The sequence below is a fragment of the Setaria viridis genome, chromosome 6 (genome assembly GCF_005286985.2).
Source record: "Setaria viridis chromosome 6, Setaria_viridis_v4.0, whole genome shotgun sequence".
In the NCBI taxonomy this organism is placed as follows: Eukaryota; Viridiplantae; Streptophyta; class Magnoliopsida; order Poales; family Poaceae; genus Setaria; species Setaria viridis.
The window spans coordinates 1798514-1818320 of NC_048268.2; the positions used below are offsets into that span (position 1 = coordinate 1798514).

The following is a 19807-nucleotide window of genomic DNA, read 5'->3' on the forward strand; positions in this document are numbered from 1 at the left end:
TTATGAGTGAGTTGGGGAGCGACAAGAACATTATCAAGACGAAAAGGACGATCAGCTATTTGAATAACAGAAGTGCCACGACGATGAATAGGAATTGATTGACCGTTGCCGACCGTAATGGAGGACGGTGGCGACGGGAGATGGGAAAGTAAAATACCGTCATTGGAGGACATGTGAGATGTCGCTCCGCTGTCCATGACCCAGGGTGCAGACCCGCCCTGGATCGCCATCTGGTTGAGGGCGGCAATCAAGCTTGCCGAGTCCCAGTTGCCCGGAGGCCCGTACGCCGGGGGACCGCCGGCAGCGGAGAACTGCGGAGGCGCGAAGGCGGTGTGTGCCTGTGGAGGAGGCGCAGGTGGCGCACCCCACTGCTGCTGCTGCTGGGGAGGCCACGGAGCAGCCCAAGGGTTGTAGCAAACCCAGGGGCCGGCCGGCTGACGCCCGCCGAAACTGCCGCCTTGCTGCTGGTTGCGGCCACCGCCGCCATTGCCACCTTGCTGCTGGTGGCGCCCACTGCCGCTACTGCCACCGCCGCCGTTGCCACCACGGCCGCCCTTGCCCTTGCCACCCTTGCCCTTGCCACCGCCCCCACGATTGGTGGACGCAGAAGGGGTGGACTGGCAGGATGGCGACGTGCAGGAGGAGGTGGTGGAGGCGGCCAGAGCGGAAGCCGAGGCCGCCTTGGCCTCGGTGCCAAGGCGGAGCTCCTTGACGCGGAGCATGTTGGTGGCAGACTTGAAGTCGGGAAGCGGCGACGTGTTGGAGATGATGTCGGCAGTGTTGGCGAAGCGGGAGTTGAGGCCACGCAGGAGATTGAGCACGAGCTGCGCAGGGGAGATGGTGTGACCGACCTCCCGGAGGGCATCAGCGGTGCGCTTCATCTGCTGGGCGTAGGCATCGACGGAGAGGTCGCCCTGGGACAGGTTGTGGAACTCCTGCTCGAGGACGACGGCGCGGGACTCCTTGTTTGCCTGGAACAAGGCCTCGATGGAGACCCACAGAGCGCGTGCATCCTGTTCAGGCTCCATGGCGAGGTCAAGGACGGTGTCGTCGACGGAGCCGTACATCCAGCCGCGGATGCAGGCGTCGGGCTGAGACCACAGGGGGTCAGTCGGGCGCGCGGCCGCCGTGCCATCGATGTGGCCGAGCAGCCCGTACTTGCCGCAGAGAGCGGTGAAGAACGCCTGCCACTTGGAGTAGTTCGGGCGCTCGAGGCTGAGCGCGTTGGGGACGTGCTGCTTCACATTGACGGAGGCGTAGGCGGCGAAGAGAGGAGCAGCAACGGAATCCCCATTGGCGCCGGACGACGGGTGGCTGATGGCGCCGGTTGTGGAGGAGGAACTCGACGACGACGTCATGGGCGCGACTGGAAGATGCGCGCCGCGCGAAGGCAGAGGCCTCGACCGAGCTGCGCGCCGGAGTTTGAGCCTGGGCTGGCGGCGGCGCGAAGGCGCACGCGGCCGATGGTGCGGTGGTGCGGGCGGAAGGTGAGGATCGTAATTAGGGCAGATACCATGTAGAGAAATACCGCACACCCTAACCAGGGGGGTGGCCTTCATTATATAGCCTAATAGGCTAGGGTTACAGTATACAAGGCCTATGGGCCGTACGCCCAATATGGGCTGTTACAATACATTCTAACAATGCTTATGCCTGCAAGTTTTTTTTTCTCTACAAGAGGCACATAGTGCACTGTGGTGCCTTGAGATCAATGTTTGCTTAGCCTAATATCATTCTTCAATAAATACATATGCTATTTATCTGATCAAGTAAAGCAGAGCTTAGATAAATATGTTCAGCATTGTTTTTTATATGCATGAATTTTTAAAAGAACTTGAGACGGTTACTGAAACATTAAGTATCGTGGATCATGTACACCGTACGTTTTTTTAAAGTGACAATTTGTTACCAAGCAGTTGGACTAGGTAAGCTTGAAGTTTTATGAAGATTGCTATTATGCAAGCTGGGATAGCACAATGCTGGACTGATATTGTCATTTGAGGTTGCATATCCAAACCAAAACAATGTGACATCATGCAACCAAAAAAGGTGATGTAGTGCTGGACTTCTGGATGATCATAATTGTTCATTATCATCATCTTCTTACAGTATTACGTAGAAGACTATTGCGTGCAAGTTACTGCATACAACGGAAAATGAAGATGGTGGGGATGTACAAAGAAATTTGCTATTTTGTAAAAGGCACACTGATTACTGTTCATTGTTTTCACCAACAGGTGATTCAAGTCAGGAAACTAGTGCACAATGGAGAACTTGATCTAACTATATCATGATTGGGAAATTCAGTTGCTAGTGCTTCTAAGTTTTGAAATACAAATATTTCTATTCTTCACTGGTGGTCTTCGTCGCCGAAGCATCAACATGTTGCTTAGACTCTCTATTTGGATAGCTTATTTGGGACCAGACATGGTAGCAGTTTATGCTCTTGGCTACCTCTCACAGCATAAGGATGCCACCATTGCAGGGGACAGAATAAGGGGAACCCAGCCACTAGCTTTCTTTTGGGCTCCCTTCCTCCTCATCCATCTTGGTGGGTAGGACACTATGACTGCTTTTGCCATGGAGGGCAACAACTTGTGGTTGAGGCATTTATTAAATCTCGTGCAGTCGTGCTACAGGTTGTCCTATCTTTATATGTTTTCTGGAAGTCCATTAGAAGACACAGCGTGGAACTTCTAGTTTCAGGTACCTTTGTGTTTGTTGCGGGAATTATCAAGTATGGAGAAAGGACATGGTCTCTCAAGTGTGGGAGCTTTAAAAGTCTTCAGAGCTCCACTGGAAATCACTGTAAGCATCGGTTTCCAGAATTGATTGATGGGGAATTGGAGATGATGGTTATTCTAACACTCTGCACTGGTCTGCGTTCAATGCTAGATGTCCTTAATTTCTTCTCTGGCCGAACCTTGTTTGTTGGTGATCAGTTGAGGTTTGGTCGTGAGGGTTTGGGAACGTGGCTACCCAACCAAGTGCTCAAGGTGCTCGGGGTTGAACTTGGTATGATGTATGATGATCTCTTCACCAAGGTTCTTGTGCTTAGAACAAGGAGTGGCATTAATACACTTCGTTGTATCTCTCAGTTATCTGCTTTGGTTGCCTTCCTGCTTTTCCTTGCTGGCAAGAAACATAAGTACAGTAGGGCTGATATTGCAACCACCTATTTACTATATTTGTTGGCACTTTCTTCCTGGAACTTTGTGCATTGGTTATTTTCATGATGTCACCATGGACATGGGCATGGTTGAAAGCTCGAAAATACGACAGGCTTCGGTACTCTGTCTCTTTTTTCCAGTGGCCTCATTGGATGGCAAGAGAAGAGGGCGTTGTGGTCAAATGCAATGGGACAGTACAACTTGAGGGCCTGGTTTGAGGGGAGTGGCGAACCAAAATCTTGTGGTCAACGGGTGATGAACATGACCAGAAAGTTGGCAACATCAATCGGTGTTGATAAGGAGAAAATATTTTGGCTAAGCAAGTTATTAGACACGGAGTATGTCAAGGCGGATAAGGTGATGGAGTGTTTCATGGAGGCCACTAGCAGCTTCATTCATCAACCCTACGAGTTTCAGAAGACACGTCAATGGCCAAATCTTGACCTCTCTTAAGATATGCACAAGTCTTTTACATTGCAGATTTTGGTTTTGCTAGTCTTTATGCATATGGTTACTGAGCTACACTTGAGCAAATACCCCTGCTCAGACATCGAAGCAGATGTAGCAGCAGATATTGATGTTTTGGTGGAGGTTTGCCAGAAACTGTCCCGCTGCATGATGCACCTTCTGCTCACCCTCCCTTCCCTGCTGCTCAGCGCGGTGGCTACGCTGAATAATTGGCAAGCTGACATGTCAGAGAATGATATCATGACAGAATTGAAAAAGCTTGATCCCCAGACCCCAGCCGGGCAAGGAAGCACTGGAGGAGATGAAGGATGTATGGGTGCGGCTCACCATCTGCACTGCTGCCAAGTCATGGCCGGAGATGCATGCAGCACAGCTGGCAAGAGGAGGGGAGCCCCTTACTTTTGTTTGGCTGCAGCTGTGACGCACTGTAACTGTGGGAAATTTGGGTTCAGTAGGACCGAGCTCACCCGTGATCGCTCTTTCTGTATACATCTTTTTAGATTTGTTTGGTATATATTGCCCACAGCCTTACTAAAATAATTGTTGCACTGTCTAATGTCGTTCTGTATACTCCCTCCGTCCCTAAATAACTATCGCTTTTGGTTTCGTGCCACAAGTTACTATGTTTGCTTGATCTAGCAAGATTAATCTGAAAGAGTGATTAGATAAATTACCATGTCAATACTTTAGTTCCAGCTAGTATGTGTACTTGTGGTTATGTTATTTATATCGCTCCTCCTTTTTCCCTTTGTCGTTTTCTTCCTTGATGAGTTTGTTACTTGTGGTTCACAGAGGTTGTTATGGAGGGCTCAGGTTTTCCTTGATCCAATTTCATATCGATCAGGTAATGACCAGCTGTAGATCTGAATCATCCCACTCTTTTTAGGTTTGTTTGGTCTATATTGCCCACAGCCTTACTAAAATAATTGTTGCACTGTCTAATGTCGTTCTGTATACATCTTAAAAGAACTTCTTTTGTGCATAGGTTAACTGCCTGTCTCGATTGATTGAAAATGACATTTAGCATCGGTGTACTGTAGTGTTTCTTTCTCCTCTTATTTCTCCACTTTGAACCTGTTAATTGCTCATGTAAGCTTTATAGATCCGGGTTCGAGCTTCTACCTAATTCTTTTGGGAAAGCACAAAGTAGTTTGTGGATGAATTTAGAGTCAGTACAGAAATTTAATTCAAATTTTGTTATTTATGTGGTCAACTAGCCCAATAATGTGGTATTGCTAAACTTAGGCACCCGTTGGCGCACAGTTTGCAAAGGAATATCAAAACGAACTTAAGTGTTTGTTGCTGACGCATGAAGCAGACATAGGTCGGCGCTCCTCTTTACTCCGGGGCTGTTTGGATACGAGGTGCTAAACTTTAACAGTGTCATATCGGATGTTCGGATGCTAATTAGGAGAACTAAACATGAGCTAATTATAAAATTAATTGCAGAACCTTGTGCTAATTCGCGAGACGAATCTATTAAGCCTAATTAATCCATCATTAGCAAATGGTTACTGTAGCACCATATTGTCAAATCATGGACTAATTAGGCTTAATAGATTCGTCTCGCGAATTATACTCTATCTATGCAATTAGTTTTGTAATTAGCTTATGTTTAGTACTCCTAATTAGTATCCAAACATTCGATGTGACAGGTGTTAAACTTTAATAGGGTGTTCCCAAACACCCCCTCCATCTGTACTTTGTTGAAGTGATAAGGGTGTCATTATTTTCCCCAGCAGGCATCCTCAGTTGCTTTTCAGTGATGGTAAAAAAGGAGTAAAATGTGACTTGTGTTGTTTGGTTCCAGATGAAAGGAAAGGAGATTAACTGAAGAGCGGATTGAGTGTTTGCATGAAGGCTGGAGTTTCAGGAGTTAGTGCATCGCAGTGGGCAGTGTATATTTGATCAAAGTTACAACTGAATGACTGATGCCACGATGTACCTTGCCAATGTCTGACGATCGGCATTCCAGGTACGGTGGGTGCCATGGTTTTGCCATCTGTAGTGATAAAATTAACTGTGGCTACTGGATAATCATCAAGCTTGTCAAGAGTGTGGTGTGTAGTCGATGCTGGATGACATGCCTGATGCTGGCAATCTCTGGGAGAAGGTCATTAACTTATCTGTTCCTAGGAGTAGATGGGTATGTTTGCTCTAACTTGATGCAATTTGGCGATCCAGCTGGTATTTAGCCCCCATTTTCTCTCTTAACCTCAATTTCAACTTGAATAGTTTAGCTGTATCGCTCGCTTTCAATAAGAAAGTTTTGCCGAATCTGAATTCCGTAGTAAAGTTGTTATGCCACTAGAAAGGTCCATCTGTTTTGCTCGTCCCTCCCGAACCAATGTTTTGTCGTAAGATCCATGCCTTCCTTTACTAGGAGTACTTGCCAATGCTTTTCAAGTACATATTGTGGTGAGCTGGATAGCTGGTGGTCTAATGAAGGCAGAATTGAAACACATTGTCTTTACTGAACTACCAACGCTGAGTGCCCTACTAGCAGTACTTGCCTGTGCATTGGTGGTGCCCCTGCTTTGCTGGTCACTTTGATCCCTATTGTTGCAGGCAAAATTTCACTTTGCATAGCTCATCCAAGATTGAACTTGTTTTTTGTTTTCACCATAGTTGAACTGAGCTTTCGAACGATTTTGCGGACACAAGAATGCCAAATTCTTGCAAACATCATTTGAATTCTCAGCTCCCGGGTTGAAATTTTGTTTGATGTAGGTGTGTCATTTTTGTCTCAGCGGGCATGCGAGATGGCGAGCCATGTGAACGGCACGTTGTGGAACACGTAGTCATCCAGAGTGACATAATGTCGCACTGTAGACGTACGCTTTTCACCGATCTTCATTGCTCGATTTGAAGTGTCGTGTACCTGCATGTTGGGACAAAATAGTGAAAGATAAATGCTGGATCGACTTCACGAATCGATTCTTCCATATATGGTCGATCAGCACACCCATCAAGCCCCCAGTATTGTATACCACCCTCTCAAGTTTCAACAGCCATACACTGCACAGCCAGCCGCACGTCGCGCGCGCCATGGTTGTCGACGTCGCCACCGCCGGCAACGGCATGCCCGTGCACAGCTACCGGCTGTCGACGGTGGTGCCGGGGTCGGTGACGGGGGAGGCGGTGGACTACGAGCTCGCCGACGCCGACCTGCTCCACAAGCTGCACTACCTCCGCGCGGTGCACGTGTTCCGCGCCCCGGCGCCGGGCGCCGCCGCGGTCACCGTCCGGGACCTCAAGGAGCCAATGTTCCCGTGGCTGGACATGTACTTCCCCGTCAGCGGCCGGCTCCGGCGGCGCCAGGCGGAAGCCGACGGCGAGAAAGCCGAGGCGGCGGCGGGGCGGCCGTACGTGCGGTGCAATGACTGCGGCGTGCGCATCGTGGAGGCGGCGTGCGACGCCACCGTGGACGAGTGGCTGGAGGCGGAGGCGGAGCGCGGCGGGCTGAGCAAGGCGCTGGCCTACGACAAGGTGATCGGGCCGGAGCTCTTCTTCTCGCCGCTGCTCTACGTGCAGGTCATCACCTCTGCATCCCGATTTGGATTTGACTTTTCAAGAACTTAATACGCCTGCTAAAAACATACTAAGGGAGTTCTCCTTAACCATGTTATTTGATATCATGAGATGGACGCCACAACAAGGCTAGAAAATGTAGTGACAGCAATTTTGTTTGAACGAATAACACTAGACAGTGCACAAATAACCACCAGTAACGGTTTCTTTTAGCATATGTTTGTACAAATTGAAGTTTTATTAGCTAGTCTACTCGATAATACCTAAGTTCCTTGTTAGTAGGCATATCGGAATGTAAAAGGGTCTTTAGAACTATGATTCGGCCATCATTGTTTCTTATAATATATCACCAATTGCTAAAAAAAAATCAATGTCATATTAAAAAGATATTTGAAATATGATATAACTTTAATATACTAAGCATGTATATAATTTCACTAATTATTGGTCAAAAACTTTGAAACTTGAGTTTTCAAAGCCCTAATACACGTGCTAAAAATGAACTAATGGAGTACGCCTTAAAATGTTAATACCCTTCTATATAAACTTGATCAAACTTATAATAGTTTAACTTAGGACAAATCACTAACTAGTGCCTTCTCTCTCTAATAGAGACACTAACCGCTGCAGAGTACAACGATCTTTAAGTTTCAGAACATGGCGCATGTAAAAGTGAAATTACGACTTTGTCCTTCTCTACCGTACCAAAAATCTTGAAGCATGCATGTTCTCATAGCAATTGATTTTTTTCTGGCCCACCAACTTATGAAAGGAACAGGGGAAAAGGTACAATGAATTGAAGATACATGCATGTACAGCAAACCTTCAATGCTGATATGCAACCTTCGTTGACATTGAACGACAATCAACCACGCCTTATAACATGAGAAGGACTGAAGGAGGGAATCACAAATATAAATAGTTTTATGTTTGTCATAAGCCATTTTTAAAAAAGTATTTATCCCAAGTCAAACTTATTTAGTTTTCACCATTAGTATCTAAAATACAATTAGTTATGCTAATGCTATAAGTTTGATGCTATAATATTCTTTGATTATTTTATATTAAAAAAGAGTGCAACAGTGAATAAAGACGATAACATACCATAAAACTAACAAAGACAAGCATCAACAACTAAACGGTACCATAACCACCTGGCCTTGACACCCTTTGTAAAAGTACCGCTCTTCCTAGCCACAACTCCATGATGCTCACAGATTTAATTACCATGGTAAATAATATCATAGTGTATAATGTTTTTTAATAAAATATACAAATTGTTATCGAAATTGCACCTTATAGACCATGTTATTAATGTCCTAAATTGCTTAGGTCCTAAATTGGGCTATTATTGCCATTAAACTTTTTTTTGAAGTAAAATTGGCATTAAACTCAAAGTGGCAAGTGATTAACAGGTCACCAGCTTCAAGTGCGGCGGGATGGCCCTCGGCTTCACGTGGGCGCACCTCATCGGCGACATCCCCTCCGCCGCCGCCTGCTTCAGCACGTGGGCCCAGCTCTTCAGCGGCAAGAAGCCCCCGGCACCCACCCTGCGGGACCCACTAGCCCGGCCTCCGTCAGCCGCCGCACCTGCTGGCGTGACGGCCCCACCGTCGGTCAAGGCCACCGCCGCGCCCGTCGGCGACCACTGGGCGGTCCCCATCACCCGCGACATGGTGCCCTTCTCCTTCCACGTCACCGAGCAGCAGCTCGAGGGCCTTCAGCTCGGCCGCCAGGTGGGCACGTTCGAGCTGGTCGTGGCGCTGATGTGGCGCGCGCTGGCCGCGATCCGGGGCCCCGACGAGGAGGAGGCGACGCGCACGGTGACCGTCGTGAGAACCACCAACCCGGTGCCGGCGACGAGCGGCGGCCGCCTGGGGCTAACCAACGAGCACCGGATCGGCCACGTCATCGCGGTCGGCCCGTCGTCGCCGGCGGCGGCCGACGTCTCGAAGCTGGCTGCGCTGCTGGCCGGCGCGCGCCTCAAAGGGGTCGGCGCAGTCGCGGCCGCGGCGCTGGCGGGGGCGGAGGACGCCGACGTGGTCGTGTACGGTGCCAACCTGACGTTCGTGGACGCCGAAAGCCTGGACGTGTACGGGCTGGAGCTCGGGGCGTGGCGCCCCGCGCACGTGGAGTACGCCGTGGACGGTGTCGGTGACGGCGGCGCGGCCGTCGTGCACCGCGACGCCGGCGGGCGGGGCCGCGCCATCGCGGGCGTCGTGCGCCGAGGCGAGGCGGACCGCCTCCGCGCTGCTCTGCGTGACGCGCTGCGCGTTGCTTGATGATCGAGCTATGTTGCCTTTCAGGTCGAATAAAGAATAATCTTGCAGGCAGTTTATTATCCCATGCTAGTTCATTGGAATCTACTGTAACAGAACCGTGTCTTCAAGGTTTTCAAGTTTGAACTTCGAACTTGTAAATCTAATGCGTGTTATGAACTTTTGATAATATGAATTTGCTATGTTTACTATGAATCTGCCATTTCAAATGCGTCTTACAAAAATAAAATACTTCTCTTTCAAGTAAAGTGGGCAGGAACCATATCATTGTGGTCCTAAAATGCGCTGGTCCGGCTAGAACCTAGAAGATACAAGAAAAGCATCACTTGATATACACCCTTGCTCTTCTTGCAAGAAACGTACAAAGGGTGTCCTCAGCTCGCACTCTTCTGCCACTACAAAAGAAAGGAACATGGACTCAATTCGCGGCTTTGTGTAATCAAGATTGTTGGGCATACACTGGCCAAGCTCCCCATGCCACACAGCCGGCCAGGAACAAGCATATTCTTGGGTATTTGGCTCCAATAGACCAAGCATTCATCCAATCTAAAGGTATGCACGAATACTTATAGGCTTAATTATATATAGCTCTTTGATTAATTAATTGCACTCCTTTATCATTTCCCTTGATTCCTCTGCGTGAAATGAAACATATTCTTTAGATTGATAATGTAACGTTTTGTACCTTCCGTGTTTTTCATCCGTGTCAAACTTTTGGGACAAAAAATATAGATACGTTGGGTTAATCCTTAGCTTTTACATGAAGTGAGGATGAAAGTATAAAAGAGATGGTATGCGTATGTGAATCTCTTCCACTTGGGTTGGGAGCTGGACCATAAGACGATTTGTTACCTAAACCTAGGTATGGATTCGGATAAGATACGTATGAAATCGAATTCGGATAGCACTTTTTTACCACATTTTAATTCGAATTCGAATACGGATAATGTTGGATACGGATAAGTTTTAGATGGCTTCATTGGGTACTTTATTCTTTGCGGATACAGATAATGTCGGATATTTCATATTTTTGTCGAATACGAATTTGCAACCGGATAGAGAGAAATACTGAAAATCGAATCTGGATACATCCATTTGACATCCACATTAAAGACGAATACGAATATGGATATCCATATTGATATTTTTAGTGGATACGAATTCGGATAATTCGGATTTCCAGACATTCATATCCATCCCTACCTAAACCTCTTCCCCTAGGTGAAGAACCATGATGGAGCGTTACACGTGCTAGTTTCCTCATCTACATGAGGAAATCTATATCTCCTATATAGAAGCACCCCACTACAAAGCATTGATTTCTATTTCTCTCAAACCTCAGCGAGCCACATCATCCACATTGTTTTAACCATCCGATTGTTTTCTCAGCCCCTCTTCTTTACTCAGCACCTTGGCAGATCAAGAGCCTCCCCTCTTCTTTACTCAACACCTTGCCAGATCAAGAGCCTCTTCTTTACTCAGCACAGATCAAGAGACCACCACAGCTAATGGCATTAATCCTCCATCAATCATACACATTCCCACTCCTAAAATTTGAAGCATTGCACTCCATTGGGCACCCTGCTGGTGAGGTATGCCATTCATCTCCTCCTTTGGATTCACTCAGGGTATGCCATTCATCAATCATCCACATTCCCACTCCTAAAATTTTAAGCATCGCACTCCATTGAGCACCCTGCTGGTGAGGTATGCCATCCATCTCCTCCTTTGGATTCACTCAGGGTATGCCATTCATCTCCTTATTTGGATTCACTCAGGTTCTTCAATCAACTATTTTGTGCATTGTTGCTGTTTCAAACTTGCGCATGGTTTCATGCATTTAACCTGTTCGATCTATTGCCTCTTAGAAACTCTTGCATAAACCATTCTGAATTTTCTCTGCGAATCTGTAGGTTCATATAAATTGATTTCACCTCTGGAAATAGCAAGATTATTGGCCTCCTTGAGTCATTCAGGTAACAAACTGTGCTCCAACTTTATTAGCATTGCTAAGTGTGCAGTTGTCCTCATTATGTTAGTTTTGGCGATTATATATCATATCTATATATATTATATAGAAGCAAAGCACTAAGACGTATTTATTGTTATTTCTCTCTTCCACTTGGTATGCGTATGTGAATCTCTTCCACTTGGGAGCTGGATTATTTGATTTTTATTCTGTGTTCTTCATTGGGTACTTTATTCTTTGCGGATACGGAATGTCGGATATTTCACATTTTTTGTTGAATACGAATTTGGAACCGGATAGAGAAAAACACTGAAAATCGAATCCGGATACATCCAATTTGACATCCACATTAAAAACGAATACGGATATGGATATCCATATTGACATTTTTAGCGGATTCGGATAATTCGGATTTCCAGACATTTATATCCATCCCTACCTAAACCTCTTCCCCTAGGTGAAGAACCATAAGGGAACGTTCAACAGTTTAGACGGCTGCTGTCTGCAAGTATATGCCATGTCACATATAGCCCTTGTTTACTTCCCTCCAAACTCCCAACTTTGACACTATGCAAAAAGAAGATTTCCCATCACATCAAACTTGCGGTACATGCATGAAGTACTAAATGTAGACGAAATCAAAAACTAATTGCACAGTTTTGTTGTACTTTGCGAGACGAATCTTTTGAGCCTAATTAGTCAATATTTGGACAATAATTCACAAATACAAACGAAACGCTACAGTTGCGCATTTATGGCAAAATGCCAATTTTGCCTATCCCAAATTGGGAAGTAAACAAGGCCATAGATGATAAAATCAACACTTTGTACAGTGATCTGTCTATTTAGCTGTCTGCAGGCTATTACTTCATTTATGAATCCATATAACCATGACGATCAAGTATTAATTGATCTTTGTATGTTATTTTGTCGCTTCTTTGAGAGGATGTATGTCAAATACAATTTGAATAAATATATAACATGTATTTGCTAGTTTCACTCATTATTTATATATAAAATAGCTTATTGTGTTTGTGTCTCTTACGTGTGGGACTCGTGGTCTACGTGGTCAATGTATTTTTTCACATGAAAATTGAGAAACCAAAGCACTGCCCATATCCCGTGAGTTCCTGCACCCATCGTTCTCATCCGGTCCTTTCCATCCTCCTCTCTCTCTAGCTTTCTTCCCCTCTCCAATCACCAAAAAAAATTAAGGTGGAGTAGAAGGGCGAGTAGAAAATCAAGTCACAGCTTCTTGCCGAGCTTGCAAGGCGTCAGGTCCAGACCTGCACGCAGCAGCGCGGGGGCAGCATGGCCTTGCCAGAGCGACGGCAGAGGTGCCGGGCAGCCCGGGGCAACGCCGCAGCAGCCCGGTGCCGGCGCGGGGGCAGCCTGACGGCATTGGTGCAAGGCAGCCCGCGCAACGCCGCACCAACCCGGCACAAGCGCGGGGCAGCCTGACGGCAGCGCCGCAGCAGCCCGACGAAGCACTAGCAGGGGCGCAGGGGAAAGCCCGACGGCGGCGGCGCGGGAGCATCCCGACGGTGTCGCCGGAGCAGCGCGGCTGCCAAATCCCGACGACCTCGGCTCTATGATGGTTGATGGGCATTCGATTTCAGCATGAAATTGCATAGAGGGTCGGAGAGATTTTGCTATGCGGCGTGCAGTGGTTGCGAGGCCGTCGTTTTGCTCTGGGAGCACGAGCCAACACTGTCGTTTCGTGAAGCGACGATACAGTTCTCTCACCTCATTAACTATCTGCCAGGTAGGAAAAGGATGCTGATGTGGCAACTCGCAGATGGCATAATAATTGCCGTTGTACACGTGCTAGTTTACTCATCAACATGAGGAATAAAAAATTAAATACTGAGACCCTTGGACCCTTGCTTGTTGGATGGGAGCTCAGCTTTTGTGTGGGAATGTGTAGCTCATTATTCCAATGAAGCAATGGTCTCTGCTAAGTTTATCCTTGTCATTTCTGTCATTTTTTAGATTCCCAAAAACTTCCTAACAAAAGTGTCATGTTAAATGAGATTACTTTTCGTTGTGGTATGATATAGCAACAAAAATAAACCCATACCAATGCAGAGTAAATTTCTTGTTTGGCGTGGATGCCAATGGTGGTAGATTGATATATTTCATTTATACTACTTACATGTTTTAGTTATGCTTGTCAAAATTTTTGGGACAAAAAATGCTTCATGTAGTTTCTCATAAAAAGTACATGTTTGCACCCTAATGAATATCAATAAGACAACACTTTTATCATAAGCAACGCACTTAAAGTTGTGAAAGAAGTGAATTAATATACAATGAATGTTGGGTAGATGTCCTATACTTCCTTTTCTCCTTTGCATATCTGTTGGTTTTTAATTTAGTTCCCCTCGCCCACTTCATGTCTTGAGTAAGCGATAACATCTCTCCACTTTTCTTCCAGTTACTTTCAGGGGAAAATAGTCAATTTTTGCCCAATTTTCTTTATTTCTGGTTGACCTGAAACCATTACATTATTGTTCCCAATAAACAATATACACTATAAAAAGTGCTACATTGGACACCTTGTCTCTAACGGATTCTTTGGAACCATAGTGTGAGGTTGGCTCTAACTTATGAACCATCTAACGAGGTGAATCTCAAGGTTCGAACCGTAAGAGATATATAAGGCTTATTCTCTCTTCGGTATAAGGTTTATTCTCTTCAGTTCTAAATAAAATTTGTAAGAGATACTATCTCCCACGGTTACCTTTATTTGTAGTTCATAAACTTTTATTTTAAGTGATCCTAAGTTTCAGCCAATAAATGTCAAAATGAATAAAATTATCTTCACTATTAATAACAAGATATGTGTGGGATGCTAAGATGGGATGGCGTGAGGGGAGTAAGTGGTAATTATGTATCCGTGGCAGAAAAGTATGCTCACCTTTGACGGAAAATCTATCATGTCTGTGATCGGAGGTAACCTCATTTTTTCAACGTCCATATACTACATTAGTTGAATCGTTATTATCACATCAAATTATCTATGGGTTAAAGGTAAGATCATCTTTGATGGAAAATCTTTCCAAGCCTGGGGTGGCCTCATGTTTTGGCCCTCATTGTTCCACCCTCGAGCTATCACTGCCACAACCAATTATCCGTGTCAGAAAAAAGAGGGACACTTAACTTTTTTACCACCCTTATGGATGATACTAAATCCTCCTACCACCGGCAAACGGACCCATCTAACAGGAGATTTTGCTTCCCATCCAGTGGGGAAACCTCTTTCGGAATCACGATATATGCTCATGTACTAGTCCCTGGATCAGTAGCTAATTCACGCACTTTTTACAAAAAATGATATCAACATTCCAAATTAAATATACCTTATTTAGGCCAAACGGAGGTTCACCAGGTGTATACGGGTGGATGAACAAGCATCGTCGGGGTAGGCTCATGTGTCACAGACGACCTTTAGTGTGGACATAACCTTAGCATCCTATGCTTTACTTTCACACTTGGTTTTCAAAAGAACTCACGCTTCATTCAAAGAGTCTAGTTGTAGGGCATCTCCAAAAGGAATACCCAGTGAGATCGCGTGGCACTAGCATCGAAAGTTAAGGAATGACTCCAACCTTTTATAAATAAGGGGTTCAGAGTCTCCTATTATTCCAAGTGTCTAAGACGTTCAAAAAGTCAAGAAGGACTATTTAGTCCAGAAAAGTTGACTATAACAATCGCATGAAAATACTTTATAAACCAAAAAATGCGATAAGTGTAACATAGCAGATTAATAATGTTAGCATAATTTTATTACACATGCTCAACAGGGCATAAACAGATCAAGGGATTGATTCGGACTTTCCTTTACCAATGACTTATTTAATTCATGGTTCTTCTCGGAATATTCATTTTTTATGCATTGTTGACTAGTTGAAATGTACTTCTAAGCTATTGATCAGCAAAAGAAACAACCAAGCAAGCAAACAATCACACGTAGTGGTTTGGGTTTGGTTTGCAGTAGGGTTTTGATTTTGGATTTGAGATCGAGGGTAATCAAACACCATCCATGAAAATTGTTGGGCCGGTGAACGATGCAAGGTTACTAGGGTTTTGATTTTGGATTTGAGATCGAGGGTAATCAAACACCATCCATGAAAATTGTTGGGCCGGTGAACGATGCAAGGTTACTAGTTGGCTGGTATGGTTATACCTACTAAGAGGAACAAGGATGCTGGGGTGGTTGGGATTGGGTGGAAAATGATGATTTGATGAAAGGGCCTAGAATTTTAACATGGTAGTAGGGTTCACGATGATCGGATCAAGAAAATGTGTGAAATGGAGCTTGGGTGCATGCAACGTGAAAGAAATAAAGGTACTAAAATGGACCTAGGGTTTTAGAAACTTTGTGGTAATTTTGGGAATTAAAAAGGATGAAAAAGGAATTTCATAAGTTCGTGCATGTAAGATTGTAGGAAACTTGTTGTGCTGTTATAGCCACACACTAACATATATACGTTATCGTATAACCAATAGGTGGTCCCAGGCATAACAGATGAGATCTTTTATGGTACACAATACTAGGCTATACTAGTGTTTGAAAAGAATTAGTATAAATACATCTAATGGTCAAGATTAATTGTATACTACTGAAAAATTCACCTGTGGTATGGGTATGTAGTACACATGAGTAGTATATGAGTATCATGCTAAACGAACATAAATAGTATCACTATAATATTTTTTTGACACCATCATAAAGTCTACAAATCATTCCATTTGGAATTTTACTTTTTACAATGTAATAATTACTAAATTACCCATAATGATGGACGGTTAGATCTTCCCTATACTATATACTACTAAGTGGTAGTATTGTGCACTGTAAAAAGGCTCTAATAGATCTGGTGCGGAATGAAGAGCTTGATCAACTATTTAATGAATGGGAAATTTAACTACTTTTGCTTCTCAGTTTCACACTGCAGTTATTCCTCTTCTTTGTTGGTAGCCTTTGGCGACGTTGCAGTTATTCCTCTTCTTTGTTGGTAGCCTTTGGCGATGTTGGACCAATATGTTCCTTAGAAATTATTTTATGGAATCTCCAACAAATATCGCGATTATACTCCTAGAAGTATCTGATTTCGATGATAAAGACCACATCCGCAGCTCGCTAAATTTTGAAACATGTTGAATCGGGTGGGTGGGTATCTGCAACAGTGAGTGGATATTTGTAACAAAATGACTTGTGGGTTGAAGTGGTTTATAGGGGTGTTTATGCAATTTTACCTTGTAGAGCCTTCATTTATCCAGGGATATCATATGGCGATAAAGATAAACCCATATGTATGCATGATCACTAGGGTCAAAGAGTTTTATAGAATAACTTTCTTGCTATGTGTGGATGGTGCTAGACTGATATCTTTATTTGATGACTCATGGTAGTATATCATACGAACTTTACATTCATGCATGCAAGATTGTAGGAAACTTATTGTGCAGTTATAGCCACACTAACCTGTATACCTTATTGTAACCAACAGGTGGTCCAAGACAACTGATCTGGTGCAGAAATGAAGAGCTTGATCAAACTATTTAACGACTGGGAAATTCAACTGCTTGTGCTTCTTAGTTTCACACTACAGTTATTCCTCTTCTTTGCTGGTAGCCTTCGGCGGCATTGGACCAATATGTTCCTTAGGTTCTCAATATGGATGGCTTATTTGGGAGCAGACATGGTTGCGGTTTTTGCCCTAGGCTACCTATCTCGACATGTGGGTTCCACCACTGCTGGAAGGGACACATTAGGGAGAGCCCAACCACTGGCCTTTTTCTGGGCACCCTTCCTCCTCGTCCATCTTGGTGGGCAGGACACTATCACTGCATTTTCCATGGAGGATAACAATTTATGGTTGAGGCATTCGTTAAATATGGTGGTGCAGGTTGTTCTTACTACATATATTTTATGGATGTCTATTGGAAGGCACAACATGCAGCTTCTAATTTCAGGAATATTCATTTTCGCTGCGGGAGTTATCAAGTATGGAGAAAGGATCTGGTCCCTCAAGTATGGGAGTATGGAAAGCCTCGAGAGCTCCACTGGGAATCAATATATGCAACAGCTTGCACGATCAGTTGATGTGGACGCTGGCTATCCTAGAACTGTCTGCACTGGACTGCGTTCGATGCCGAGAGTTCATCAAGTCTTCACCAGTCGTTCCTCCGATATTGATATGGACGAATCCAGGTTGGACGACGATGAGTTGTTCAAGTTGGTGGGCTTTGAGCTTGGCATGTTGCACAATGATCTCTACACCAAGGCTGTTGTTCTCAGAACAAGGACCGGAATTATACTACGTTGTATCTCTCAAATAACTGTGATTGTTGCCTTCGTGACGTTCCTTGTTTCAGGCAACAAGCACAGTTACCATAGAGCTGATATTGCAGTCACATATTCACTGTTTATTGGTGGTTTTTTCCTGGATTTCTGTGCCATTTTTATATCCTTGAGGTCCCCGTGGACTTGGTTGTGGTTGAAGGCTCGAGGGTGTAACATGCTTGCCAGGTTCTCTTGGTTTCTTTTTTCCAACGACGCCATTGGATGGTCGGAGAAAAGGACATTGCGGTCAATTGTAGCTGGGCAGTACAACTTGAGGGGTTGGTTAGTGCATACTGAACAGCCAAGGTCGTTCTTTAGTCCACTAATGATGACGGTGAGAAAGTCGCTGACACTATGTGGTGCCCAGGAGGATAAAATATTTTGGTTGAGCAAAATATTAGGCTGGGAGTACGCCAAAGGGGACAAAATAGTGAAACATCTCCAAAGCAAGATGTATGGTAGGTGGTATTTTGCATATGCGACTCCTCGCAGTGTATGGAATGAGTATGAGAAAATAATGGAATATATCCAGGGTTTTGTGGGCCAACCAAAAAATTCTGAACTCAATGATTTTGGCAATATGCTTGTCTACATGCATATACAAACAGAGGCACACCTGAGGGAAGACCTGTTCTCGGACGTGGAAAGCACTGTGTGCCGGCAACTGTCCCGCTACATGATGTACCTCCTGGTTACCCACCCTTCCTTGCTGGCTCTCGATACAAGTGCAGTAGCTACGCTGGATTTGTGGCGAGCAGCTGCTAATTACAAGTGCAGTAGCTACGCTGGTGACTTTTGGGAGCGGATCAATCCTTGGTCATCCAGCACGGAAGCATTGCAGGATCTCGTTGACTTTTGGGTGTGGGTGATCATGTATGCTGCGGCCAAATCACGGTCGGAGATGCACGCGGCGCTGCTGGCCAGAGGTAGTGGAGAACTCCTCACCTTCGTATGGCTGATCCTGGCCCACCTTAAATGGCGCGATCTTTCCGGCCTGTCCTGGTTTCGCAAGATGGATCATAAGGAATTTAATAGGACCGGTGTATTTGGTCAGGTACGCGGCCACTCACCAATTTCTGGATTTGAGCATTAATTTATTATGTGTTAGCGTTAGATCTCTAGCACTCCCTCCATCCCAAATTATATATACATGTTATTTTGACTTTTTCAGGTGTATAGCACCTTATCTAATAAATTTACTAGCACGGGTGTATTTGCTAAGCAATTCTACGTACATTCTACTACCAGCAGTTTTTTTAGTATATATTGAAAGATACAACCCACTAGCACATGTATCTTATCATGGTTGTTACCTTTTCTGTTAGTTGTTTCGTTGATCCCAAATTAATTAAGTTTTTTTTTACCAGGGTTAATTGTTTGAGATGCTGAACGGACACCCGACCGGCCATTAGCCTCAAACATTGAATGTCTTCAATGCTCTTGGAAATATAGGTGCTGCCAATTATTGACATCACAATATTGATCGTTCCCCGTCGACATTGTGTTTTACCATCCGTTTATACCTTAATTACTATTGCTTTTTGCTCCTCCCCTCTTTTAGTTGTAATTGAAACTTGTGCCTCCTGATGTATTGACAATAATGATTGTGACGACCTTGTGAAATATTAGTTGCTGCTTGCACCGTCATATTGATGATGCACAATTCTAAGTATGTTCTGTTTGGAAGGGCTATTTGGTCGGATGAGTTGCTTTTTCCTAGCATTAACCTATTTGGTGGATTTTTTTGGAAGTTTGTTCTGTATGTCGACATGGACTTCTTTTATTTGCCTATGACTAAAGGCCTCCGTCAAAAGAATGGACATGATCAGCATCACTACTTGTCGCGGAATAATTCCGGTAGTCCACCACGAGGCTATCCATGGTGATAGATTGTTTGGAGAGGATCACTGTAACTAGAGCTAGATGGATGAACACAGGTACATAAAGGATGTACCATGTTAGGGCCACCGAATTTGTGTAATATCCTACGTTCTGTGATCGGGATTGTATTCTCAGTATATTGGGTATCGAATATGGC

General features: G+C 44.8%; 2 protein-coding genes and 1 pseudogene across 2 annotated transcripts; all 3 read left to right on the forward strand.

Annotated features, from left to right (window-relative positions):
• Window positions 1-1457: 1457 nt before the first annotated feature.
• LOC117859835 (uncharacterized) lies at window positions 1458-4193 on the forward strand (annotated as a pseudogene).
• A 2376-nt stretch (window positions 4194-6569) lies between these two features.
• On the forward strand, window positions 6570-9643 carry LOC117859834 (protein ECERIFERUM 2). Its single transcript, XM_034743012.2, has 2 exons — window positions 6570-7172; window positions 8585-9643. The coding sequence occupies exons 1-2, from the start codon at window positions 6687-6689 to the stop codon at window positions 9449-9451; spliced, it is 1353 nt and encodes a 450-aa protein (XP_034598903.1). The 5' UTR covers window positions 6570-6686; the 3' UTR covers window positions 9452-9643.
• A 136-nt stretch (window positions 9644-9779) lies between these two features.
• Window positions 9780-19461, forward strand: LOC117859963 (uncharacterized). The gene is made up of 4 exons (XM_034743167.2): window positions 9780-10000; window positions 11362-11424; window positions 16934-18823; window positions 19137-19461. The coding sequence occupies exons 3-4, from the start codon at window positions 16964-16966 to the stop codon at window positions 19140-19142; spliced, it is 1866 nt and encodes a 621-aa protein (XP_034599058.1). The 5' UTR covers window positions 9780-10000; window positions 11362-11424; window positions 16934-16963; the 3' UTR covers window positions 19143-19461.
• The last annotated feature ends 346 nt before the right edge of the window (window positions 19462-19807 follow it).